Source organism: Phyllobates terribilis, unplaced genomic scaffold (assembly GCF_046119375.1).
Source record: "Phyllobates terribilis strain yellow unplaced genomic scaffold, ASM4611937v1 Scaffold_3__8_contigs__length_932513732, whole genome shotgun sequence".
Lineage (NCBI taxonomy): Eukaryota > Metazoa > Chordata > Amphibia > Anura > Dendrobatidae > Phyllobates > Phyllobates terribilis.
Window position 1 is genome coordinate 694,685,285 of NW_027362763.1, and position 26,938 is coordinate 694,712,222.

At 43.6% G+C, this 26,938-nt stretch overlaps 1 protein-coding gene and 1 long non-coding RNA gene across 2 annotated transcripts in view; one reads left to right on the top strand and one right to left on the bottom strand.

Annotated features, from left to right (window-relative positions):
* Positions 1-476: 476 nt before the first annotated feature.
* IARS2 (isoleucyl-tRNA synthetase 2, mitochondrial) overlaps positions 477-26,938 on the bottom strand; it is a 53,985-nt gene continuing 27,523 nt past the window's right edge. The window contains exons 12-23 of the mRNA XM_073671914.1: positions 24,925-25,085; positions 11,691-11,793; positions 11,377-11,473; positions 9,991-10,099; positions 8,580-8,682; positions 8,263-8,388; positions 5,026-5,157; positions 4,390-4,496; positions 3,754-3,899; positions 2,827-3,017; positions 2,146-2,290; positions 477-2,059 (exon numbers count right to left, since the gene is read on the bottom strand). Coding sequence (XP_073528015.1) covers positions 1,908-2,059; positions 2,146-2,290; positions 2,827-3,017; positions 3,754-3,899; positions 4,390-4,496; positions 5,026-5,157; positions 8,263-8,388; positions 8,580-8,682; positions 9,991-10,099; positions 11,377-11,473; positions 11,691-11,793; positions 24,925-25,085 — 1,572 coding nt within the window. The 3' untranslated portion in view covers positions 477-1,907. The remainder of the gene's footprint in view (positions 2,060-2,145; positions 2,291-2,826; positions 3,018-3,753; positions 3,900-4,389; positions 4,497-5,025; positions 5,158-8,262; positions 8,389-8,579; positions 8,683-9,990; positions 10,100-11,376; positions 11,474-11,690; positions 11,794-24,924; positions 25,086-26,938) is intronic.
* LOC141257414 (uncharacterized) lies at positions 19,047-20,732 on the top strand. Its single transcript, XR_012318064.1, has 2 exons — positions 19,047-19,290; positions 19,848-20,732. It is a non-coding gene; the product is annotated as an uncharacterized lncRNA (long non-coding RNA).

The window sequence follows — 26,938 nt, forward strand, 5'->3', positions numbered from 1 at the left end:
TCTAGTAAAAAATTAAAAATGATGGATCCTGCACAAGAACAAAAAAAATACAAAAACTATCACACAGACTTCCATTAGAAAAAAAAAAGTAACTTTATTTAGATCATATAGTAAGCTGCCCCCACACAATTCTGGGTTACAATATATAAAATATACAGTGTGTGCAAGACCTGGAAGTGCTTCATCATCATCATCATCATCTCTACGTCTACTGGAAGCCTCTGATTCTACCATGTTATCAACCACATCCCTGATCCTGATTAAAGCCACTTTCACACGTTCAGTATTTGGTCAGTATTTTACATCAGTATTTGTAACCCAAAACCAGGAGGGGGTGATAAATACAGAAGTGGTGACGTGTTTCTATTATACTTTTCCTCTGATTGTTTCTCTCCTGATTTTGGCTTACAAATACTGAACGTGGCCTTACAAGGATAAGACCTAAGCAGCAGCGGGGTTTGTACAGCATGCAAAGGGTTAACTGCTAGATCTACTTCCGGTACCATATGGATGCAATAATCCACTACAATAAATAAGGGGAAAGTACTTCATGTAGCTAGAATGTATCTCTCACCAGTTAAACTGAATGTTGTGTAAATCAGGTTTTTGTATTAAATGTTTTTTTTGTTATTTATTTCCCCAAAATCACAATTGTATTAGAAATGAGAAATCTTGCAATGTCCACACTGTCCAGCTTTTTTTTAATCCTCTTAACTTCCCATTGTGTCATAGAATTTACATGCACATTAGCAGCAGTGAACAGACTCTGCCCCTAACTTTTGTAATGACGCATCTAATGAGCGTGTGCAAAGATCAATGTGAAGGAAGGAAGGGAAGAGGTGAGCTGTGACATCTATTGTGCTGATGATAATGAGACTGCTCTTTCTGGAAGAGTTTTCAGCAAAGTATGAGTCTAAAAAAAAATAAACGCCCCAGTGTGAAAATGGCAAAATTACTATTTTTTTAACATAAAAACCTGATTTAAATGAGAAATAATTTTCTGGCGACGCGAAGGAAAAAAAAGTGATAATGATGTGAACTTTTAAGAGTTATATTAGTATTGCACCCAGTACAGTACCCCAGAAAGAGGAAAAGATTCTTGAAAAGAGAGCACATTGCCCCACTCGATCCTTCTCAGATCTGCTGATAGGTAAACAGGATCAGTCGGTGGCCAAGGATTCATGGAGTGTCACATGTTCTCACTAGAAGTGAAAATCTTAGGCAGAACACTCTAGATATTTTTTTATAATTTTTTTTGTTATCCTACAGGCATTTCAAAGTAAGGACTTTTCATAATTTACATCATTACCTTATTTTACCACCACTCTCAAACACCATGTTGCTGTGTGAATGCTCAACGCTCCCTTAGAGGCTGCATTTAGCTGCTGCTCAGCAAGATCCCTGCCCAGCCTTCCGACAGCCTGTACGGGACTTTCCTTATCTGCATCCTCTCTGCTCCCCCTGCCCCGTGTAGTGGGGTGATGTACGGCTCTTGTCGAGCAGCAGATGAAAGCAGCTTTTAAAGGAGCAAGAACTGAACATCACTGCAGCGTAGAAGCAAAATAAAGTAACTTTGCAAAGCTGGAGTATAATTAAAATAAAGGTTTGTAACTCTTAACAATCTTATTTGTATAGTCAAGTCGACAATTGGCGGGTTTCTATAGAAACATCCCATCATTAGAATATATAAATCTGGAGATTGCCTAGATTAACAAATGCTGCACAGTCCAAAAAAAAATAAGTCCAGAGCTACAGCCATACAAGAAGATACTGATTCTCTGGTAAATAATCAGCACATACTTAGTATATGCTTCTGCCAGCGACTCCCTGCCCGGTAGATGATGGCATCTGTAAGTCCCCAGTCAGTAGAGGAGATACAAGGCACCTGCTACATGGCAGCGTTCACACTACTGGCTCCATTTTCCAGCAATCGCTTCCAGGCAGCGGGGACATGGGGCGAGCGCAGAGACCGTGGTGTACTTTCTGCAGCGCGGGCAGCGTTCTTTGGTACTTGGGTGAATAATGACTTTATAAGTCTCCTCCTCACAGATGTCACCACCTAGAAAATAACAGGTTAAACTGATAATCTGACTGCGCCGTAATGATGAACGCAGGGGGGAGTATATAAGGGGGGAATGTTCCTACCTTCCAGGTTGATGAGGAATGACCCTTTAAGGATTGTGGCGTCTGCTGGAAGATCCACTGGCACGTCGGTCAGCAGACTGGTCTGAGATGCCAACAGTAATTCATTCAGCTGAGACGTGCTGGACGTCTCCTCCACCTGCAGAGTCTGAAATAATCAAGTCAGAGGATAATTATGGGACAGTTCTGGGGTATACACTTTTGCGGATTCCTCATCAGTGGAAAGAAGCTCACTAACAGATTCTCAGTTAACTCATTCTGCATCCAGCTGTAGAAGGCAAATGGTGCAAAATTCCTAATGCCACCCAATTGCAAAATTTTTTTTTAACCCCAATTACTTACAATACAGTAAAAGAAAAAAAAAAAAAGGCCTCAAAGATGGACAACCTGTTTAATGCTCATGGTGATACGAGGCAGCAATAATTACTGACTGTACCATTTTCGTTATTACTGTGGTCGGAGCCAGACACATCTACACAGGTACAATTACAATCACAATCACTTATTCCCTGATGGCAGCTGTCAGAAGATACATTAGACGTCAGGTTGTCAATGGCTCCTATAAAATAGACCACAAGTGCTAGAAGGATAAAATGTCCAAATAGCGTATGACCAGACTGCATGCTGGGAGTTGTAGTACCACTGGTTGCTTCTGTACCCATGCACCTGAATGAGACATCTCACCTCCATTAACTCGAACAGTAGGCCGGGCTCAATGACGATGCTCAGCTCATACTCCGCTGTGTTCTTCCCGGCTGTCGCCCCAAAGAAAAGGTCCCTCATGGAACAAGCGGCCTCCACAGCTTCCACCAATCCCGGCTTCTTCCACACCGAATTTGGCACAAACCACCCGGTTCGGAAAACACTGACACCATCTAAGAAGGAGCAGAAAATCAATGCAATACTCCTGTTAGAAATTTAAATCTAAAAACAGGTGAATTTAATAATAATCTTTCTATCAGCAACTCTTGTTTCCTGACATAGATTGTAAATATAGGATACTGGTTACCTGTAACTGCCACTAGGGGGAGCCTTCTGTATACTATTTATGCCTAGAACTGAGTAAATGTGCAGTGAGCTCCCTCTAGTGGTGGCTGCTATGTAGCAGAGAACTGGAGCTATGAAAGATTAGTAACACCGTCTCCAGACACCAGTGTTATAAATGACATGTGGAGGGTGGGGGTCCTGCATTGCATTGGGGGGCCAGGCCCTGAATGCTCTCCATCACATGGACTGATATTGAGGAACCCCTCTATACTATGGGTTTCTAATGCTCACTACAAGTGAATCTGACCTGAATCTCCCCTGCACCTCTCAGGATCCAGGACTGGGCACATGTCTCTCGTACATCACTATAGTTGCCCTCACCAAATCGATTAGAGCAGGGGATGTCCAAGATTATACAAACATGGTCGCCTGTCTTGAGGAATCAGCGCCCCTCCTGCTCACAGGTTGTGTCTGGTATTGCCCCCTTTTAAGTCTGTGAATCTGAGCTGCAATGCCAGACGCAAGCCGCGCTGAGGTTTCTGAAAGATTTCAGCCGTATATGTTTCTACTTTTGCAGAACCCCTTTACCAGTCTTTGCTTTACTTCCCCTTCCATTCATTATACCTTTTCTATACGGCAAATACTGGAAAACTTCTTCTGCCAAGTGTGGAAGAATCGGTGCGAAAGAGCGAACCACGATATCCAACGCCTCGGCCAGCACCGTCTGACACGAGCGACGCCTGGGATCTCTCTCTTCTTCGCAGTAAAGCCTGTAAACAGTACATAGTGTGTATATGCGTGTGCATATATATATATACATATATACACACACACACACACACACACACTGTATATACTTATATGGAGAATAGCGCCACCTAGTGTTTATGAGATGCAATACAGGGGTTGTCCACAATCCCTTCTTAAATACTATGTTCCTGGTGTACAGGAAAATATCAGATCCTCACCTCCCGCACAGTGCCGGTGATGTCGGTGCCGGGTCTCACAGTACCCTGGTGACATTGTTATGTCACGTGAGCGCTGCAGCCAATCAGTGGCCACTAATTGTCTGCAATTCTCACACTTTCTTGAGAGGTCTGACGGAAGTGTTAGTAGCCGCTAATTGGCTGTAGTGCTCACGTAACGTAATGTCGGGCAAGGGCCGATACGAGAGGAGAGTGTGGGGTATTTTTACTTTAGACGGGGGACTATAGTATTTTAGAAGGGGCCGTCTGAGTAGTGGAAAACCCCTTTAAATACCTGTCTTTGATGATGCTGAAGTAGAAGCTGGACAGGTCTCTGGAGATGAGAGTTTCCAGCAGACGAATAACCTTCCCAAACTCGTAATTCTTATAGGCCTCGGTCACCTGGAGAAAGGACACAACGCTCAAGTCAAGACGGGCGACGTCTGCAGCAGGCTCTCCTGGCAGTGTGAGGATCTTCCTCCTTGATGCCTGGGAACACTACTGCAGACTACGGACCTCCACCATATGCAAGAAATCTATTAACCTGGAGCCACGGCCGAGACCGGCGCAAACATACGGCCGAGACCGGCGCAACTGCCCATTACTGAAGCTGGCAGGAGCTTCAGGGTTCAGGATTCAGCTGTGTCAGTAGACTGTATTCAGTATTGCAGCTCAGCCTTTTTAGTGACTGTTTGCCAGCTGCAATACCGCACTCAACCTGTGCAGGAACATGGCGCTGGTTTTGAGAGAAAGCAGCCATGTATTTATGTTTTCGGGGCAGAGTTATCAGCCACAAACTGATGGAAGTACAGAGACATGCAACATGTACATGACCATTTCTGAGAAGAGGTCTGCCCACAGGGACCTCCCCAATATGGGGCCTCGTCTCTGTGACTAGTCAGTGGTATACGGCGCCAGGCTCTGGGGTTACCTTGCTGGCATAATCCTGCAGCAGATGGAGCATATACTGGTCTATTATATACATTTGGGGTCCCGGGGTGGCGTCGGTCTCGGGGTTGTATCCAGACAGGTTGCCCAGCATGAACCGCACCGTGTTCCGCAGCTGCAGGAGGAGACAGTCAGGTTAGGAAATGAACGCTGCTCTGTACGAGCCACCGAATGTAGGAAGAATAAATCCCCTGAATCACATATACAGCTGCCATAGCAGAATATCCCCTGCGTGCCACCCTGGGCATCACCGCCTCCTGGTCTTAGTAACTCTACATTTAGTGGAGCCTGGGTCTTATAGGACGTCACCTACTGTATTTGCACAATTTACATGTATGTCACCCCAAAAAAAGAGAATTATTTCCCCATTATCTGGAGCAGATACACAATTATGTCACTTTAAAGGGGTAATTCCAGTAATATGTAACTGAGCAGATCGGCAGGGGTCCCTATGTAATTGTTGGCATCAGCAATGGTTTCTATGTAATTGTGGGGATCGGCAGGGGTCCCTATGTAATTGTTGGGATCGGCAGTGGTCCCTATGTAATTGTTGGGAGCGGCAGTGGTCCCTATGTAATTGTTGGGAGCGGCAGTGGTCCCTATGTAATTGTGCGGATCGGCAGGGGTCCTTATGTAATTGTGGAGATCGGCAGGGGTCCTATGTAATTGTGGAGATCGGCAGAGGTCCCTATGTAATTGTGGAGATCGGCAGAGGTCCCTATGTAATTGTGGGGATCGGCAGTGGTCCCTATGTAATTGTTGGGAGCGGCAGGGGTCCCTATGTAATTGTGTGGATCGGCAGGGGTCCCTATGTAATTGTGTGGATCGGCAGGGGTCCCTATGTAATTGTGGAGATCGGCAGGGGTCCTATGTAATTGTGCGGATCGGCAGTGGTCCCTATGTAATTGTGTGGATCGGCAGGGGTCCCTATGTAATTGTGTGGATCGGCAGGGGTCCTTATGTAATTGTGGAGATCGGCAGGGGTCCTATGTAATTGTGGAGATCGGCAGAGGTCCCTATGTAATTGTGGAGATCGGCAGAGGTCCCTATGTAATTGTGGGGATCGGCAGTGGTCCCTATGTAATTGTTGGGAGCGGCAGGGGTCCCTATGTAATTGTGTGGATCGGCAGGGGTCCTATGTAATTGTGTGGATCGGCAGGGGTCCCTATGTAATTGTGTGGATCGGCAGGGGTCCCTATGTAATTGTGTGGATCGGCAGGGGTCCCTATGTAATTGTGTGGATCGGCAGGGGTCCCTATGTAATTGTGGAGATCGGCAGGGGTCCTATGTAATTGTGCGGATCGGCAGTGGTCCCTATGTAATTGTTGGGAGCGGCAGGGGTCCCTATGTAATTGTGTGGATCGGCAGGGGTCCCTATGTAATTGTGTGGATCGGCAGGGGTCCTTATGTAATTGTGGAGATCGGCAGGGGTCCTATGTAATTGTGGAGATCGGCAGAGGTCCCTATGTAATTGTGGAGATCGGCAGTGGTCCCTATGTAATTGTGGGGATCGGCAGTGGTCCCTATGTAATTGTTGGGAGCGGCAGGGGTCCCTATGTAATTGTGTGGATCGGCAGGGGTCCCTATGTAATTGTGTGGATCGGCAGGGGTCCTTATGTAATTGTGGAGATCGGCAGGGGTCCTATGTAATTGTGGAGATCGGCAGAGGTCCCTATGTAATTGTGGAGATCGGCAGAGGTCCCTATGTAATTGTGGGGATCGGCAGTGGTCCCTATGTAATTGTTGGGAGCGGCAGGGGTCCCTATGTAATTGTGTGGATCGGCAGGGGTCCCTATGTAATTGTGTGGATCGGCAGGGGTCCTATGTAATTGTGCAGAGCGGCAGGGGTCCCTATGTAATTGTGCGGAGCGGCAGGGGTCCCTATGTAATTGTTGGGAGCGGCAGGGGTCCCTATGTAATTGTGCGGATCGGCAGGGGTCCCTATGTAATTGTGCGGATCGGCAGTGGTCCCTATGTAATTGTGCGGATCGGCAGTGGTCCCTATGTAATTGTGCGGATCGGCAGGGGTCCTTATGTAATTGTGGGGATCGGCAGTGGTCCCTATGTAATTGTGCGGATCGGCAGGGGTCCCTATGTAATTGTGGAGATCGGCAGAGGTCCCTATGTAATTGTGGGGATCGGCAGAGGTCCCTATGTAATTGTGCGGATCGGCAGGGGTCCTATGTAATTTTGCAGATCGGCAGGGGTCCTATGTAATTTTGCAGATCGGCAGGGGTCCTATGTAATTGTGCGGTTCGGCAGGGGTCCCTATGTAATTGTGTGGATCGGCAGGGGTCCCTATGTAATTGTGTGGATCGGCAGGGGTCCCTATGTAATTGTGCGGAGCGGCAGGGGTCCCTATGTAATTGTGCGGATCGGCAGTGGTCCCTATGTAATTGTGCGGATCGGCAGTGGTCCCTATGTAATTGTGCGGATCGGCAGGGGTCCTTATGTAATTGTGGAGATCGGCAGTGGTCCCTATGTAATTGTGCGGATCGGCAGGGGTCCCTATGTAATTGTGGAGATCGGCAGAGGTCCCTATGTAATTGTGGGGATCGGCAGAGGTCCCTATGTAATTGTGCGGATCGGCAGGGGTCCTATGTAATTTTGCAGATCGGCAGGGGTCCTATGTAATTGTGCGGATCGGCAGGGGTCCTATGTAATTGTGCGGATCGGCAGGGGTCCTATGTAACTGTACGGATTGGCAGGGGTCCTATGTAATTGAGCGGATTGGCATGCGTCCCCATGTAAATTGTGGGGATCGGCAGGGGCCGCCATGTTTCCCAGATGACGTCCAGCAGTAAGGACATGTGGACTGTACAATTACAGAAGAGAATCAGTAACATGTGCACATCCGGGCTTTGGTGATAGAACAGATACGTTTTATTATGCAAGGCTTTATCTACTAGTGAACTTAATAGCGGTGATCGCTGCCCTTCTGAACCCTCCACTCCCCATCGTACCTGCATCTTCTCCAGCGAATCTTCGTTACATCAGGTTCTGTGACACCTCTCACCCATTTCCAAGCAAATCCTAAAGCTCGAGCCCTGCAGTTATTTCTTTCCTCTTTTCTCCTACAGACGTACTGCCTGAAGCTGCCACCAGGGGGCAGTTTATGTAGCCGTATATGGCCCCCACTTAGATCAATACATCCTGAATACCTAATAAATGGCCCCAAATAAAGGTTCAGGTGGATGTCACCTTTATTTTGGAGCGTTACCTTATTGATGTCCGCCTGGGCCGAGTTTAGGACTGTCGGACTGATCACTACTTCTGTAAAGACATTTGATTCGGCGACCCACCAACGAAGGACGTCTGCCCCGTAGGCCGGCTCCTTACATTTGTCCTAGATTATTAAAAAAAAGTCACCTATTACCCTAATATTCCCAGTAACTTCAGAAAGGGCTTCACCCATGGCATAGGTGTGGGTCCAAGAGGCGACACCGGCACCTATCAGACACTCATGTCCGGCGTCTCTGACCGCCACAGGGATCTCATTTTTATTTTTGCATTGGTGGTTATCGTTCCTGGTCTTACCTTTCCACCGCTAATAACAACATTGGGGTCCACCACGTTCCCTACAGATTTCGACATCTTCTCTCCTTTCTCGGATAAGATAAAGTCGTGGACGACCACGTTTCTGAAAAATATGAACAAAAACAGGAAAGGAGGGTAAAGCACCAACTATGAAAAAATAATACGGACACCAGAGGATTTACTCTACCTTAAATGCATGTATTTTTTGGTTAAATATCATTTTTGTAATAGGTTTAAACCTTTCAGTTTCTACAGCCTCTAGGTACCATGGTACATAATAGACGGCAGAATCTAATCTCTGTCTTCTCCTGAACTCGTATGACCACATCAAAGATGAACCAATCAATAAATAAATCGGTGAAGGAGAAAGTTTAGAAGAAGAGCGATAAGGGATACAGACCCGTACATCCACTATGTATTATGACACATAGAGGCTGTACAAGCCAAACCGTCCAAAAGCTATATAAAAAAAGTCATTTTTGTAATAGGTTTGAACCTTTCAGTTCCTACAGCCTCTAGGTACCATGGTACATAACAGACGGCAGAATCTAAACTCCAATCTAGCTCTTCAATTGAACTCGTATGACCACATCAAAGATGAACCAATCAATAAATGAAACCAAAGAAATCTGAATAAATAAAATAATAAATAAATCGGCGAAGGAGAAAGTTGAGAAGAGTGATGAGTGGTACAGACCCTGTCGTCTACTATGTATTATGACATGTAGAGGCTGTACAATTCAAAATCTGTATAAAAAATTATTTTTAGCCAAAAATACATACATTTAGAGGAAAATAATGACCCAAATGGTGTCCATATACTTTAAAGTTTTATTAGTAAAGGGTTATTTAAAAAAATAAAAATAAATAAATAAGCTTAGTATAAGATATCCCGGTCACGTCCTTATCTGTTTCTGATATTTCCTGGCTTTTATTGCCGGACCAATTTGGATCCTTCTTGTTTGGCCTTTTAGTAATCAGCGCAATTACTGCGCCCCAATATAAACAAGTGAATGACGGGCCAAAGAGCAAAGGCCGGGATATAGATTAGTAATGGCCTTTGTGCTGATAGTTGCTTAGTGAGGATGAAATGAAAGAGAAGCTATAGATTACATACGAGCCCGTGAGGCTGCATTGGCGTATACCACTGTGGCCAATATCGCCCGTACGCTGTGAATGTTATACCAGCCGGAGGACACCATTTTGTTGGGTAAATTGGGCGTGTGGAGATATTAAACCTTCCGGAGTGATCCTAAAATCGGCCATTTTTTAGAGGCACTGTGTGTGTATGTGGTCTTCCCGTTTTAGATTTCAGCACTCCCTGGGCTGAGCCAAATGCCCACGTGTAAGAAAGTGTGGCCATATTGGTTGTATTTGGGGTGTAAAGATGGTTGATACTTCTAGAACTTACTTGTAAGGAGCTTTATTCCTGGAGGCCACGCTGGTGAGCAGCGAGGACTGGAACCATCCCCCGAGCTGATCCTTCCCCTCCAAGTACAGGTCCGCTCGCTGCTCTGCATCTACATATAACGGGATGACAAATGGCAGATTGTAATGCAATGTTCACACGTTGCGTTTTTGCTTTAAAAGAAGCTGCTTACAAAAAGCAGGTTTTTGCGTTTTAGTCTCTTGTGCATGCTGATAAAGTTTAGTGCTGTCCCAAAAAAAGATGATGCAACTTCCTTAGATTTTTTAAGCAAAACCAGATACCTGTGTTTTTTGCACTTACTCGTTGCTTTCTATGGGTGAAAAAAACGCTGCAAGAAGTGACATGCTGCAGTTTTCCAAATCAGTCAGGAAAAAAAAAAACGAAACAATGTGTGTGCAGAAGATTTCTGAAATCTCGTAGCTTTTGCTGGTACTGTAAAACACAGCTTAAAATTTGCATAAAAAATAAAATAAAATTAAACGTGTGAACATAGCCTATAGCTCTCCCATACCGTGCTGTAATGCTCTCTACATAACGGTCCCATGCACTGACAGCAAGCACAGATCTGCATAAAGTTTATCAGAAAACTGTGCCACTTTTCCCCCTCCGCCATAAGCGGTGTCCGTGTCGTGGTGCCGCCCGTCTCGGCCGGGCCCTTTAGGTGATCGCAGAGTACACAGGACAGGATCGGAGAGATCTCGTGTGATTTCTACAGTCGCTGTTTACTTTAAATCAGCGGCTTGGCAGTAACATGTCAGCAGATACGGGCGTCGTAAAGTACCGATTGCCCTGTTAAAAATTAAGCAAACTACGTAATAATGTTTGCCGACGATCCAATCTGCCAACGGTGTAAGTGCAAGGATGTGGGATGGAGATTGCCGGGTGCTTCCACTTGCCGGTTTCCATAGATCCCATTTATATCGATGGGGAGGGGTGACGACACCATACGTCTGATCTCTCACAGGGGTAAACTGTCCTGGCTTCTGTAAGGTGGGAGAACCCCTTTAAGCTCAGCACATATGCGCTTCTATGGTGCAGAAATAGATTGTGCAGCGAGTACGTAGGTAATGTAACGTAGATCACGTATGGCTGTGGTCAACAACTCCCATCATGTGCAGATAACCAGAGACACCACTACCATACCAGCACCACTCATCTAAAATCGGAATGATGGGAGTTGTACTTTTGCAACAGCTGGGAGTTGGAGACCCCCAAAGTAAAGGTACTGGGGATTTTAGTTTTGGAGATGACTGCTGTAATAAGAGCACTGCTGACGATTTGTAAGGTCCTGTTCACATTTACGTTTGGTGTACACTCTGGGAGAGCCAAACATAACCACGCAAAAGCATGAAGTCGGAAAGCTCGCACCTTCCAGAACGTGGGCCCATGATGTTCCGCTGTCAAACCAGATGTCCAAAACATCCCGTCCTGGCTCAAAATCGAGCGCGTTGGCACCGCTGGCAGCCTGGGCAAAACAGAAATGTTATAATTCCAATAAGTAATTTTTATATAGTGAGGATCCATACTTCATTACTAATTTCCAGGACTCATGGGACCTATTATAATGACGGGGCCCGCGGCTCATGCCCCATGGATGCCTCATGCTGCGGCTCGATATCATTTACGAAAACCGGCCGGGTGGTGCCCTGTTAAGCCGTGACGTACATAGTGTATGTAGGTACCTGCTGAAGCACGGGTTTAGGAAGCAGTTCTTCTACAGGATGCGTCCACCACACGTCGCTGCCATGCTGCTCCACAAGTTTAATGATGTGACCGACAGTGTGCCTGGAGGAGAGAACAGAGGGACAACGGAGATGGACGTCAGACCCCAATTAATGCAGCAAATGTAAACCATAGGTACAAGCTACACTGCAGAGAGGGATTGTACAACGTTAGATAAGTGACCTATTGCTGGCACCTCGGGACTGTAATACCACAATGATGGTCCTCCTAGTAGCGCCACCAATGTATGTTTCATATATACACCGGCTAAGTGCCAAGTAATTCTACATTTTCCCTTTAGAGAGCGCTGAAGAAGAATTCAGTCGCTGTGTCGAGACCTATGGCATCAATAGCCCACCAGGATTGTGTGTTTTGCAGCAGTGCCATTTGGGACAGCTCCTTTAAAAGGGAGCAGGTTTTTCCTACCTTATCAGAGAGCAGCATGATGTAGGTAAAGAGACCCTGAATCCAACGATGTATCACTTAGATTACTGGGTGCAGCCATTCTGACACAATCAGAGTTTTTAGATTTAGCAATGCAGCACAGCTGAGAAAGCAAACCCCGCCCACACCAGGATATAGACAGTGAGCTGCTTATCACAGAAGGGGGCGGAGTCGGACTTACAAGCTAGTCACAGCAATGTTAATCACAAGGTGATAAAACCTTCAGTGTAAGTAAGCAACAGCACAGAGCCTGACATGTGACACATCGTTGATTTCAGCATTTCAACCCCTACCTCATGCTGTCCTCAGATTACATAACAAAAACTTGCTGACAGATTCCCTTTAAGACAATTCTGGGACTTTATAAAATACACAGGCACCATGTTTTTATACTGTAACGCTCCTATAGGCTTCTATCATGCAGACGTATGCCAAGAGCGTGTTCTTACAGCTTTTTTTAAAAAAAATTGGACTTCATGCCCCAATTTTTTATTTTAAATATGACACGTGTCACTTTATTTACAGCGATTCTGAGACTCGTTTTTGTGACACGTTGTACTTTAGGTTTCAGTCAAGAGTTTTGTATAAACTAAAAATAAAAAAAATAAAAAAAGAATAGAAAATTTACAGAACGTTTGGAAAAACTTGCACTTTTCATAATTTTAAATCCTCTGTGTCTAGGGCGGATAATGGTACCATAAAAGAATACCGTAATTTACCAGTTGTCTTTAGACGGACAATATTTTTCTATCATTAATTTTTTAAGACATTATTGCCTTAATAACAATTGCAAAAAAATGTTTTCCGGGGCCAAATCGCTTTAAGAGGCTTATAAAACTGGAATGCATATAAAATTACCCTTTTTTTCCTGTTTATAACAAAAAAGCATCTTAATACTTATTACCGTACCTTACTTTTTTTTGTTTTCTTAATTTAAGCAATATCCCACATGTTGCCCTACCTGAATCAAACATGGGTTTCCGAAATGAAGGAGCACCTTGTGGATTTCTGGACCTCCTTTCTTTAGGATTATTTTCAGGCACCATTATAGGTCTGCAGAGGCCTTTAGGTGCCAAAAGTCAAGAAATTACCATTAAAATAAAACATCTTCAAAACTACACAGGCGGGTTGGGTCCTCCATTATACTCGGTTCGGCTCCTCCTCACTGCCGGGTGATTGACCCTTCGCCCTGTTACCAGATCATCAGGCAGTCATTTGAAGGGGTGTATTACGCTGCTGTTTGCTTTCTGCTATCTGGAGATATTTCTATGCTCCTTGATCTGTCAAAGGTTCTTTTCTAGTGACAATGATAAATAGAAACTGACCCGGCCATAAAGCGAATATTTCCTGGAGCGCCACTGAAAAGTAGAACTCAACTTGCAGAACGCGGCGTCCTTTAGGAGCCATTCCCTTTGTGAGGACATTTCTAGGATGGAGCTCTCTGAAGGGTCGATATTGACTGATAAGATTACTACTAGAGTTGCAGATCTATTCCTCTCTGAAGGGTGTCTTTGCAGCTTTAAATTCCTGGGGGAGCATTGCATGGCATATAAGGGGCCCCATACACAATAGACAGCCGTTAGCCATCTCTCCTGACTCCTACATACACCAGAGCTCTAGCTTTGCTGAGGGTTCCTCTGCCCTCTAGTAGAGCAGCTCTCGTGCCCTCCAGCGGCAGATGGCGCCCGTGCCCTCCAGTACTAGAGCGCCTCCCGTGCCCTCCAGTACTAGAGCGCCTCCCGTGCCCTCCAGTACTAGAGCGCCTCCCGTGCCCTCCAGTACTAGAGCGCCTCCCGTGCCCTCCAGTACTAGAGCGCCTCCCGTGCCCTCCAGTAGATAACCGTTGATAGACTTCTCTGGCGGATGCTTATTTCACTGAGAACGAAAGGATCAGCAAATCAGACAGGCCTGACCCTAATCTTCCCCCACACCACTGGCCGAGGAAAGACAGGAGGCCTCCATGCACACTAGACTGTCAGCAAAGCCCACCGATATCAGGGGGTTTGGCCGATATTAGTCTATTGTGTATGAGGGCTTTAAGTCTCCCTTGGCTCTCTCCACAAGGAGAAACTTTATTCCTTAGACCACCAGAAATTTTCTAGAAGCGTAAAGAGAGAACGGAGGCACCTTTACTATTTAAGGACAAGAAAAATTTAATGCACCAAGGGAACGTGCACACAACATAGTTTTTAAAGAGGAAAATGTTTCAATAAATTATGTGATTCCATTTTTTTTTTCTTTTGACGTTCCCTGAGCACTTTTGTCGACATATTAGATTTTTTTTTTATTTAGTGCTTTGTGGCGTTTTTTTTTTTTTTTTTAACTGGCGTTTATAGGAAGTTTTTTTTTTTTTTTTACCTCCATTCAACAATGAAAAAACAGATGGTGGGTTTTGAAGCAAAAAAGCTAGCAATACATAAAAAAAAAAAAAAAAAAAAAAGCCCCGAGAGTCTTTTGAGCTTTCCTATTGATTTGCATATAGAGCGACTTCAGAGCGGAAAACGCCTGAAAAATGGTCAGGTTGCTTCTTTTAACTGCTTGGTGTCTTTGTAAACCGGACGCAGTTAAAAGACGCTGTAAAGACTGAACATATGAACAGCGAGTAGGCTTTACATTGCTATACACATATGTTCTTTCTTTTAAGCTTTTGTTATAGTTTTTCGGGCGAGTTTTGGAGCGGAATCCATTGGAAAAAAAGATGTGTGCACAATACCCTAAGGCCTACATTTACTAAGCAGTGTTATCCGCATCGTAAGAGCTGTGGTTATTGTGACACCCATTTAGGGAACTTATAATGCAATGAAAAAGTTTTATAAGGAAGGAAAAAGAGAACACAAAAATAAGACAGGATTTGTTTATTCGGATAAACATGTGGACCAGCATTTCTGCCATGGTCTGGGTCAATACTGACATAATACTTCCCACTTGGTTTTTACATGGGCTTAAAAAAAAAAAAAAAAAAACCAACTAACATGCCATTCGCTCACATAATATACTACAATACAGAGGTTGATGGGGGGAGTAACCTCAAATGCCACTGTAGCTATTGACTGTGACAGATAAGGGGTTAAGCATCTGGAATCTGAATTAATGCAAACCAGTTAGTGGCAAAAAAAAGGAGACACAAATGATGATAAAAAGTCAGAAAATGAGGCAAATTTTGAAGAAAATCTATTGCTGCCCATAACACACACCAGAAAAACACTAGGCCTCATGTATACAAAAGCTAGGGAAACTGGCAACCCATAGCAACCAATCACATTCCTTCTTACATCTCCCCATTGGCTATTTTAGAATGAAAGAGGGGATCTGATTGGTTAGTATGGACAACTTCCTATCCTCCTTGAGGCCTAGTGAAAGGCTTTTCACATTCATATAAAATTGTTCCCAGTGATAATGACATTAGATTGTGTGCCCCATGGGGGAGAATAATGTGAGGGAACTAACTGTACCAGAAGTAGTAACTCATGGCAGAAAATCATAGTCTCGTGACTTTTAGTAACACTCTGCTATCCTGCCCCTTATTAACCATTAACGGGACCATCCTCAACCTTATCACGCCGGACTGTCCCACGCAATGTCTTGTAATTCATCCAATGTGTCTCATACTTTGAGAAATGTTTGCAAACGTGTAATCATTAACCGCATATAAGGCAATGTTCCTATTATCTTTGTGATGTACGTGCCCCTAAGGTTACACTGGCCCAAAAGAGGCCAAATGTCTGTCATTTTTTGCCCGTTTGGCCGGTATAAAGTAAAAAAAATAAGTAATAGACCACATCACTCCAAACAATGAGACCCTATTAATCCAAGGCCATAAACGTGTTAAACGTCTATATACTGTGGGACTGTGTGTGTATAATTATATATATACACACACACATATATATATATATATATATATATATATATATATATATATATATATATATATATATATATATATACACACATACATACATACATACATATACACACACACACATACAGACAGATCGATAGATAGATAGAGCTATACATACTGTATAACATATACATTACTTATTTTCTGACCCGCCGCACCCAAACAACATTTCTGGTGGTACACAGACATCTCGGCACATTCTTGCACTTTTACACCACTAAAGTGCACAAACTGGTTCAACTCCTTATTAGAATTGAACCGGAAGACTCTTTTCTCCATCTGTGGTTTAAACAGGTCTTTTCACTGATTTTATTACATTTAGACGGAGTACCTCCTCCAATTGCTGCCGCTGTTCTGACGATTCCGAAACAGTATTTCTTTTTCTTCTGTGCCCCTTCATTCCAAAGTTATGCCCCCTAGAAATATTAGTGCATATTTTCCCTTCAGCCAACTGGGCGTATACCACAGAACTTCTCTGTGGGTGTTGCCGTGTTTTGATTGGCCGGCGTTAGAGGAGGAAAAGCAAACACCCACAGAGAGGTTCTCTAATACACGCCCAGTTGGTTGAAGGGTCAAATTTGCACCTGTATTTCAAGGGGGCTTAACTTTGGAACGGAGGGGCACAGAAGAAAAAGAAAAACTGTTTTGGAATCAGTAGAGCAGCAACAATTAGAGGAGGTGCTCAGTTTAAATTAAAAAAAAAATCCAGTGAAAGGTCATCTTTAAAGAGCCACTAAAATATCACAAGGATGTTAAAAGATGAACCTAAGGGCCCTACTACATGGTCCGATTTTAGGCCAGTAACGAGCGCTGATCCACTATATTCGGCTGACAATTGAGAACGAGCGCTCCTATGAGCGTTCATTCACTGATTTTTGGCTAGTGTATGTGTATTTAGATATAAATGGATGTAAATGTCTCAGCACGTGAGATAAGTGATAAAGTACTGTCCGGGAGGGGCACGGATTTTCCTTGACTTCATTGTCAGCCATTGAATAAAGATCCTCACAGTCAACAAAATGGCCGATAAAAAAAAGAGCATCACCTGTCCAGGGAGAGTCAGGGGCCCTCATACACATCAGGTTGTCGAACGACCCTGCAAGTTTGGCCAAAGTTATGAGAGCCTAAAAGTGTATGTGCCTTCATGGGATCCTGCATTATATAAGATCTTGTATCTTAATAAAAAAACATCCAAATTATCCGACTACCTTATGCACAAAATACATATAAAAAAACTCCAAAAATAAAAAGCCACACTTAAAAGAACCATTATGCTGGGCCTCCACCAAGGTCTTACAATGTGATCTTATATGACATTTGGCAGAGGAACGGTCTTTTTGAGGGTAGCCCCTGCAATCTCACTTTGGGGACAGTGGGAAAAAAATACACGTAATCTGTGCCAAAATTTAGGACACCGATTACTTAAAATGATGATATGATCTTAGCATGCAATGTATATACGCTTTTACGTGCAAGCGCATAAAAATACATTACACGTGATACTGCACTGCGTGCTAACACAAGAAAAAAAAATATGAATGCAAAAAATATGTAGGCTATATTCACGTTAAAAAATAAATAAATAAAATAAACACCTACGAAAAAATTAGAAAAATGCGTGAATCCACCCTTGGGCACTCGGGTTACTAGATCCAGACACTAGACACGCATAGCATATCCTCTGTCAGCAGCTTTATAATAATAATAATCTTTTTATTTATATAGCGCCAACATATTCCACAGCGCTTTACAATTCAGACATTATCATCGCTGTCCCCATTAGGGCTCAAGATCTAGATTCTCTATCAGTATGTGGAGCGTGGGAAGAAACTGGAGAACCCGGAGGAAATGCACGCAAACACGGGGAGAACATAAAAGCTCTTTGCAGATGTTGTCCTTGGTGAGATGTGAACCCAGGACCCCAGAGCTGCAAGGCTGCAGTGCTAACCACTGAGCCACCGTGCTGCACATATACACACTGCAGGCTATAGACCACTGCTGTATAGGAGGAGATGGAGATACGGAGGATATTTAGCAGATGTTCTGGCATTATGAGACTCATGCATCATTAATAGGCTCTGCAGACTGGATCCCATCATCCTTGTAAGGCCTCATTCAGACAAGCTGATAGATCTGCCAATTCACATAGTGGTTGGAAGGGACTCCTCTTTGCCACTATGATCAGCGGTAGCCATACTGGTTTCTTCTTTACGTGCTTTTCTTAATTCAATGCCGTCGTAAATTTAGAGTGCCTCCTTATAAACCCGCTATCCTTTTAGCTGGAAACATATATACTATAAACGATCAATGGAACCTGAGGCTTACTGATCCGAGGAGACCTCCCAACTCCCCACTTATACAACATTGATCACCTATCCATAGTATAGAGGATAAATCTATTATTGCTGAGGGTCGGGGGTCCCATTAAGCATGTGCGACCACTTTAATGGCTTTATTCACACTGGGAAACTTTGTGAGCACCGTTCTTGCAAGTTGTTGACCGTCGGACCCCCACAAATCATACATCTACTTTGAGTTATGGGATCTGCTGTCAGATCACACAGGACACAGAATTCTACAGAGTCTGTTCCTTGACGTGTCAGGTTGTTGTTTTTTTTTTTTTTTATTAGTCCGTTGGTTTTAATAAGATGACTGATCGTGTACAAATAAATATGGCATCCCTTTTTCTGTTCCCATTCGTCTTGTGGTCTGATCTGTGCCTCCCCATCTAATGCAGTCTGTATACTGAATTATTTAATACTCCACTGTAGCCAGCCTTCAATTAAAAGATTAAAAAAAAAAAAAAAAATTGGCAGGTAAAAAAATAATAAAAAAAAAAGAAAAAAGAAGTACAATATATATATAGATATATAATATATAAAATCCTTTCCTGGAACTTATCAGGCTGAAATCTGCCAGCTCCTCTGTTCAGTGTCAGAGTCCATGAAGGCGACGGTGATAAGGGCCCTTGTAAAACTTTGCCCTGAGCATATAAAACCTATCCGCCAGGGTTTACGTGTCAATCTGCCGGCTCCCTGCACTGTGTGGATAGACGCTTCCGTGACAGCAGCCAATCGCTGGGATATTGATGAAGACGAGGGTTATCGGGCTGGAGGCAGAGTTATAGGCAATCACGAGGGCAGAGACAGTTCCTGGTGTTCAGTGTCGGTGTGTCGAGAAGGAATGCAGGCTCCGCTCCTCCGGGGTCTCAGGTAGGCGGCTGACCACTATTACATTACATGCATGATCAATCCGACCTTAAATGCAGCCTAATATTCCCTGTTATCAGCCATTGCAAAACAGATGCTTCTCTATCAGAACTGCTCGGATTGTTCTCTGTTATCAGCCACGACGAGTGCAAACGTTCCCTTCCCGGACTTAAAGGAACACTGTCTTACCTTAATTCCCAGCACAGCTATTTATTTCCTGTTATCGGCCATTTCGCTTCTGGGAAAGGTTGGGTGTGATTGTTCTCCGACTGGATCACTGATAAGAGAGTTCGGACATGTCTCGGACTCCCCACCTCCAAGAACGGCAAGACAGGGGTTAACACTTAAGATTTTGCCGGATGCATAAGACATTTGGCGTCCCTGGAGCTAAAGCGTAAACTTGGCGAGGGACGGACGCTTAACCCTTCCAAACCCGACGCATTTCTGCTCAGGGGTGTTGGCGCGGCGGTGTTTGCAGTTATTAACCCTTTGGTGCTTAAGGTGTGACTTACCGGGCCCGCCAGATCTGAATTGTTTTCTCTATTGATCTCGTTTTACAGGTGTGTCAACAAAAAGCAGGACAAAAGGCGATGGGAACGCAGTTGGAGCGGACTGTAGTGTGTATCAGGTGTAACAGCAACTCCATGTGGACTGCTCTGGATTCCAGTGGAGATGCTGTTACTTTTGATGGGCACTTGCTGGTCGTCATGGTCTCAGGGACTACAAAAAGGTGCGTCCTGGATCGGGAGAGTGCACCCCCATTGACGGACGTGGCATGCTGGGAGTTGTAGTTTTCACAACAGTCGGAGGGCCGCAGCTTGCAACAATCCTCAAATTGATTACAAAAAGAGGAAACTCGCCGATGATCGGGTAACCAGGAAGATGACCTATGAATTGACAGCCACTTGTTTTACGTATGTGTCTGTCATTTCTGTAGGCCAAAATTCTGATTACTTTTCTCCGCTCTACACCCTGGGGGCTCAGCCATAATAAATGCAATTATCTATTGTGTTCATATGGCATATTTACATCAATATTTGCTAATTATTGCATATAGTTTATGGCACTACAGAGAGTCGGACCCCCACTAATTATCAGTATTCTGTTATTGCACCCTTCTATGAATATTTACTTGTACTACACTATAGTATATACTTAGTAGAAAAATTAATAAATGTGCACTTGTCTAGTACGCCAGGATTTACAATTTTATATATATATATATATATATATATATATATATATATATATATTTATTTATTCTGACATAAATAAAATGTTCATCTAGTGCAAAACAATCCCTGGGACAGAAAAAAAATATATGCAGACACCTAGTGCATGACAAAAGTGCAAACCAGCTATTTAATATCATAGGCGGCTTCATGCAACTTTGTAGCAAAGCTTAAAGTTTTTGTAAAAAAGATAAATAAATGCTTAAATATTTACTTTTGTGCTTAAAAAGTCTGTTCCGTACAAAAACCCCAAAACATAAAAACGACTACTAAGAATTAAAACGTTCGCATTGTGCAGAGTTCACACCCATAAAAAATCTCTGCAATGAAGATGACGGTAATATTTGAGTTATGGAGCGTATAAGATGTCCTAATTAAGGGCAGGGGGTGATTAGATATTAAATTGTTCATCGTCTCACTCCTTACAGACTAAATTTGACAAAAGGGGGTGATAACATGAGGAAAGGTTCCTGTCCCACTTTTACATCAGAAAAGATTATAGTAGCAATTTGTGAAAGCTATGAGGGGGTGATGCCATGAAGAAAGGTTCCAGTATCCTCTTTTTCCCCCAAAAGAGATAAGAAAAGGAAAGATGATGTGCACATGTAGAGTATTTGCAGTAAAAATTATGAGTGTTGGCAGGAAAACATGCTGTGGAAAATGCATGTGTTTTGAAGATTTTTTTTTGCCTGCATCATTTCCCCATCAATTTAAATGGGTGAAAAACGCTGAAAAATTGCTGAAAAAACTGACATGTTGCAGATTTGATGGTTAAAATCCATAAGAAAAAAAAATAAAGCAGAATGTGCATGAGATTTCAGAAATCACATTCACTTTGCTGGCACTGTAAAGTGCAGCGTTTTTAACCCTTGAAAAAACTCTTACTGGTCTAAACTTGGTGAGTAAAGGGGGTGAGATAACATGAGGAAAAGTTCCTCTCCCCACCTTTACATCAGAAAAGATAACAGTACCAGGCTGCGACTGCTATGAGGGGTTGATGCCATGAAGAAAGCTTCCTGTAATGCTCACTACAGGGTCTGAAAGAGAAAAGAGAACCATAATAGTCTGTGATGTTTATTCCTGATGTCTCTCTCCCTCCTTACAGATATAGAATAAAACTTTTCTTATCCCTCCCATCTCCAAATGTGAATGAATGCTGTCCCCCAAATGTTGCACCTACAATAATAGCCTGGTATCATATGATCAAAGCTCCAGCCCTTATTTGAACCAATGTTTATGCAAAGCAGCCAATGTGAAAAAGCTGAGCTGCAGTGTAAAGCAAGGGGGAAAAACAAAAGCAGGATCCAGAGGCCTCCGGACCACCTTCTGCTACACAGAGAAGAGATTGATTGGAAAGAACAAGTTCCCATGAACTCAGATGGCCAGGTACAACTTCTGCGGACAGTGGAGTGATGGTGGAAGTAAAGTCCCTCCAGACCCCACGGCCTGTACAGCCTCCAGGTAGCCCAACCTGGGGAGTAAAGGAACTTTTCCTCATGTTATCACCACTTCTATCAATCACAACTTTCTGTATACATCCCCCAGTGACAAGCGAGCTCACTGCTCCATTCCCTGTCTATTGCCGCAGTGGTCATAGATGCACAATATACCATCACTCCACTTACACAAGCATTTAGGACCCCCTGTTCTCGGTATTGGTGAGATTCCGGACCCCTAGTTATCATGCGTTTGTCTCCGATCCTCTGGATAAGTGATTTTTGTGAGTTAATCCTTTAAAAAACTTCATTGTGACCCAATGACATTTTCTGCAAAATATGGCCGGCTTTGTTCTACGGGCTCCAATTTTCACCCTGGTCGCCCTTTCTGCACTGCTGAGCGCCGCTACATTGCAATATGATGGTAGAATTGCAGCGATACCACGCAGAACACGGGGAGGGGACGCACTGCAGATTACTGCACATTTATAATTCCTCCCTCAGGAGTCCCCTCACCCTTCACCCCTGATATAAACACCTACATTTGTATAAGGCCTGATCCGTAAAAGAAAGCAAATCAGTGCTGACACCATATAAGTTCTGACTCTGTCCAAAGCAAAGTTTTCAAGTTAAAAAAAAATCCTGCATCTCCACGTGCTGGGACCAGGCCGACGGCAATCCCTTTCCCATTAGGGTTCCTAATTTAGTCTCTTAAATGCCCGTAATAGCAAATAAGGAAAATTAAACGGTAGCAAATCAGGGTAATCGGACAAATTCTCTAATCTATATAGCTGGGGGTCCAATCACCCCACAAGGGATGAACGGAACAGAGACCGAGGACATGGGACTGCCGCACCACACAGCGCCATTACAGGTATGGAAATAATCCGGTGGGACTGCTGGGATACCCTTCACCCCAAAGACAGTCACGTTACCAAATAGTGTATCCCTGACTGTGTAAGTAGCATTCGGGTAGGAATATATCAATACCTTATACTTTTGCATGTGTAATTTTTACCAAAACCAGTCCCAACCATCAGTGCCCCGGACACCACTCGGCACCTGCCGCACCACTCCTATGTTTGCAGCCTGAGTCCCCCTGCATTGCTCCTAATGGTAGCACTACCCCCCACACCAGACCTGCCCTGTACCTTCATAGTCACCCCCTGCACCGATATGCCACCGTTATACCCATGAAGGTGAAATAGCATCATCAGCACTAAGTCCAGCTGCAACGTCTATAAAACTGTTCCCGTGACGTTGCCACAAAGTACTTACTGCTAGGACAGTGATGTGGCGGGCAATAGACGTGGCCATACAGACATGTGAACCACAGTGCAGACACGCGGCACACGGAGGGATTACACATGTGTTACATAGGAACAGCCATAGAAATATATCACCCTAATTCAGCACAAAGCTCATGGGGCTGGAGAACCAGAAGCCACAAGAAAAATGCCAAACAGCCATGCTGGCATTATACATTTTCATACATAATTGTTATCTCTCTTTTTTTTTTTTTTAATGGAAAAAAAATAAAAAGAATTGGAAAAACTTCAAATCATCATATATTATAAATATAAACTACATTAAATGTAATTATGAACCAGCTTATATTTCGTTAAAGGGAATCTTTCACCATATTTCACAATGCAATCAAAACATGATATCAAACAGTTCCTCTGTACCTGATGAGGCCGGTGTACTTACTGTGAAAATGTCAGACTGGCGGTATATTAATTTTTATTTATTTATTATTATTTGAACTCAATTTCCATCCACCTAGCCTGAATGCTCCTCAGAGACCCTCCTCACTGCTACTGAATCTCTGCCCAACTAGCCTGACTTACTGATTCTTAGTACTCCTCCTCCTGAATCTCTGACCATTAAACTTGACTGACAGCCCTCCTACCTGCTGCTGAATCTCTGCCTACCTAGCCTGACTTACTGATTCTCAGTATCCCTCCTCCCTGCTCCTGAATCTCTGCTCACCTAGCCTGTTTGAGAGCTTTTCACAGTCCCTCCTCTCTGTTGCTGAAACTCCACCCAAGTAGTCTAACTAAAAGATTCTCAGTGTCCCTCCTCCCTGCTGCTGCTGAGATATCACCTTGCTCAGTACAAGGTGCAGCAGTCAGTTAAACTTGTTGGGCAGAGACTATATGCACTTTGACTCATGAGGGCTCTTATTCTGTAGCTGGACTAATAAAATGCTAATTTTAACATAAGTAATTTATAAAGCCACTCTGACATCTAAGTCAAAGTGATCTATTTTACCATGTATTCAGTTTGTATTGTGAAACCTGGCGATAGATCTGGTTTAAAGGGAATCTATCAGTAGGATCAACCCTCCTAAGCCGTCCATATGGGCGCACAGGTCATAGAAAGTTGAATAAAATGATACCTTGATCTTTGTGATTCGCTGTTTTATTTCAGATCAATCCACATTTTTCTTAATATGTAAATGAGCTGTTAAGATCTATGGGCCGGACATAGATCTTCCCGAGAATCTGCCTCCAGAGCATATTATAAATGAAAGGGGGCATTACCAGTGTGAGACAGGTAATGACTGACAGTCTGCTCTCCTGTTCTACATAAGCTCTGGGAGATCTATGTCCGGCCCAGAGATCTTAACAGCTCATTTACATATTAAGAAAAACGTGAATTTCTCGGGAATACGACATCGTATCGCAGATATCAAGGTATCATTTTATTCAGTTTCCTATGACCTGCATGCCCATATAGACGACTTAGGAGTGTCGATCATACTGACAGATTCCCTTTAATACAACATACGAATGTAGTTACCATAGTGGGACGACCCTTTCGAAACTTTCCTCTCCCACATAACGCAGACTTTTTAACTTCAATATGCAAAATTCTGCATCTACTGATAGGAATTCCTGCGTCCATTATATAACATGGCAGGACGAGCGCCAATATGGATCTACAGTGAAAAGTGAGCCGAGTACCTGTTGATGAGGGGGCTTCGTGTCTCCTTATGGTAGAACACCGGGATAGGGACCCCCCAGCTCCGCTGCCTGGATATGCACCAGTATGTGCGGCGGCCCAGCATCTCAATCATCCTGTTTGCTGCTGATGCCGGGGTGAACTTCACTTTTTTCAGAACTTCCTGTAAATAAATGAACACAATTTAATGCAAAGACAATGGTGATGGCTACCCCAGAAAATCCTCCGCCACTCCAGTGTTTCTCGATTTGCCCTGCAGGCACGTGTGACGTGCCATATGTGACCACTGCAACCAGTCACTGGCCTCCGCAGAAATACCCGCATGTACGGCACATTCCACTGGAGACTGAAGAGCTGCAGCGGTCACACATGCTACCCGTAAAGTAAATCATCACTGCAAGACAACTAACAAGGACAGACAATGACCATCAAAGTGAGTACGCTGGAGTGGCAGGGGGCTTACCAGGTGAGTAACTATAATTGGCAAGACGTTATGCTATGCCATCATTTTAGGACTGATGTGGTCCAACCTCTGGGACCTCCAGTGGTCGTGCGATTAAGCCCTAACTTCTAGAAATGGACCCGAGTCTAGCGTCCAGGTCAGTATCTCATGGCAGCAGGCCAGGAACCCTATAAACCAACATCTACTTACCTAACCATTCTTGGCTCCTCTGTTGATTAGCCGGTCAGGTGCGAAATCATAGATACACACATGATGTCGAACCAAGCCGGCTAATCAACAGAGGAGCTGAGAATACCGGCATGTAAGGAGGCGGTCCGCAGGGCTCCCATCCCCTTGTCAAGGACTATTAAACATGGCTGCTGGTCCTGCAAATTGATTTGCTCAACTATATACTAAGTTAGCTTTCTCTTGGAGCCATTTTTCAAGATATTTGAAATATATATGTACATAATATATGCTATATTGCAACTATTGTATATCAAAATGTTATGTAAATCAAATTTTATGTTTTGATTTTTTTTCTCTTTATAATGTTTACTGATTGGATTCATATTAGATTAATTTTACATTTTTATTTTGATAGATCAGACTCTTACCGAAGCGACATTGTCAAATATGATAGATAGATATAGAGATATATATTCAGTACAGACCAAAAGTTTGGACACACCTTCTCATTTAAAGATTTTTCTGTATTTTCATGAATATGAAAATTGTACATTCACACTGAAGGCATCAAAACTATGAATTAACACATGTGGAATTATATACTTAACTAAAAAGTGTGAAACAACTGAAAATATGTCTTATATTCTAGGTTCTTCAAAGTAGCCACCTTTTGCTTTGATGACTGCTTTGCACACTCTTGGCATTCTCTTGATGAGCTTCAAGAGGTAGTCACCGGAAATGGTTTTCACTTCACAGGTGTGCCCTGTCAGGTTTAATAAGTGGGATTTCTTGCCTTATAAATGGGGTTGGGACCATCAGTTGTGTTGTGCAGAAGTCTGGTGGATACACAGCTGATAGTCCTACTGAACAGACTTAAAATTTGTATTATGGGAAGAAAAAAGCATCCAAGTAAAGAAAAACGAGTGGCCATCATTACTTTAAGAAATGAAGGTCAGTCAGTCTGAAAAATTGGGAAAACTTTGAAAGTGTCCCCAAGTGCAGTTGCAAAAACCATCAAGCGCTACAAAGAAACTGGCTCACATGAGGCCCGCCCCAGGAAAGGAAGACCAAGAGTCACCTCTGCTTCTGAGGATAAGTTTATCCGAGTCACCAGCCTCAGAAATCGCAGGTTAACAGCAGCTCAGATTAGAGACCAGGTCAATGCCACACAGAGCTCTAGCAGCAGACACATCTCTTCAACAACTGTTAAGAGGAGACTTTGTGCAGCAGGCCTTCATGGTAAAATAGCTGCTAGGAAACCACTGCTAAGGACAGGCAACAGGCAGAAGAGACTTGTTTGGGCTAAAGAACACAAGGAATGGACATTAGACCAGTCGAAATCTGTGCTTTGGTCTGATGAGTCCAAATTTGAGATCTTTGGTTAT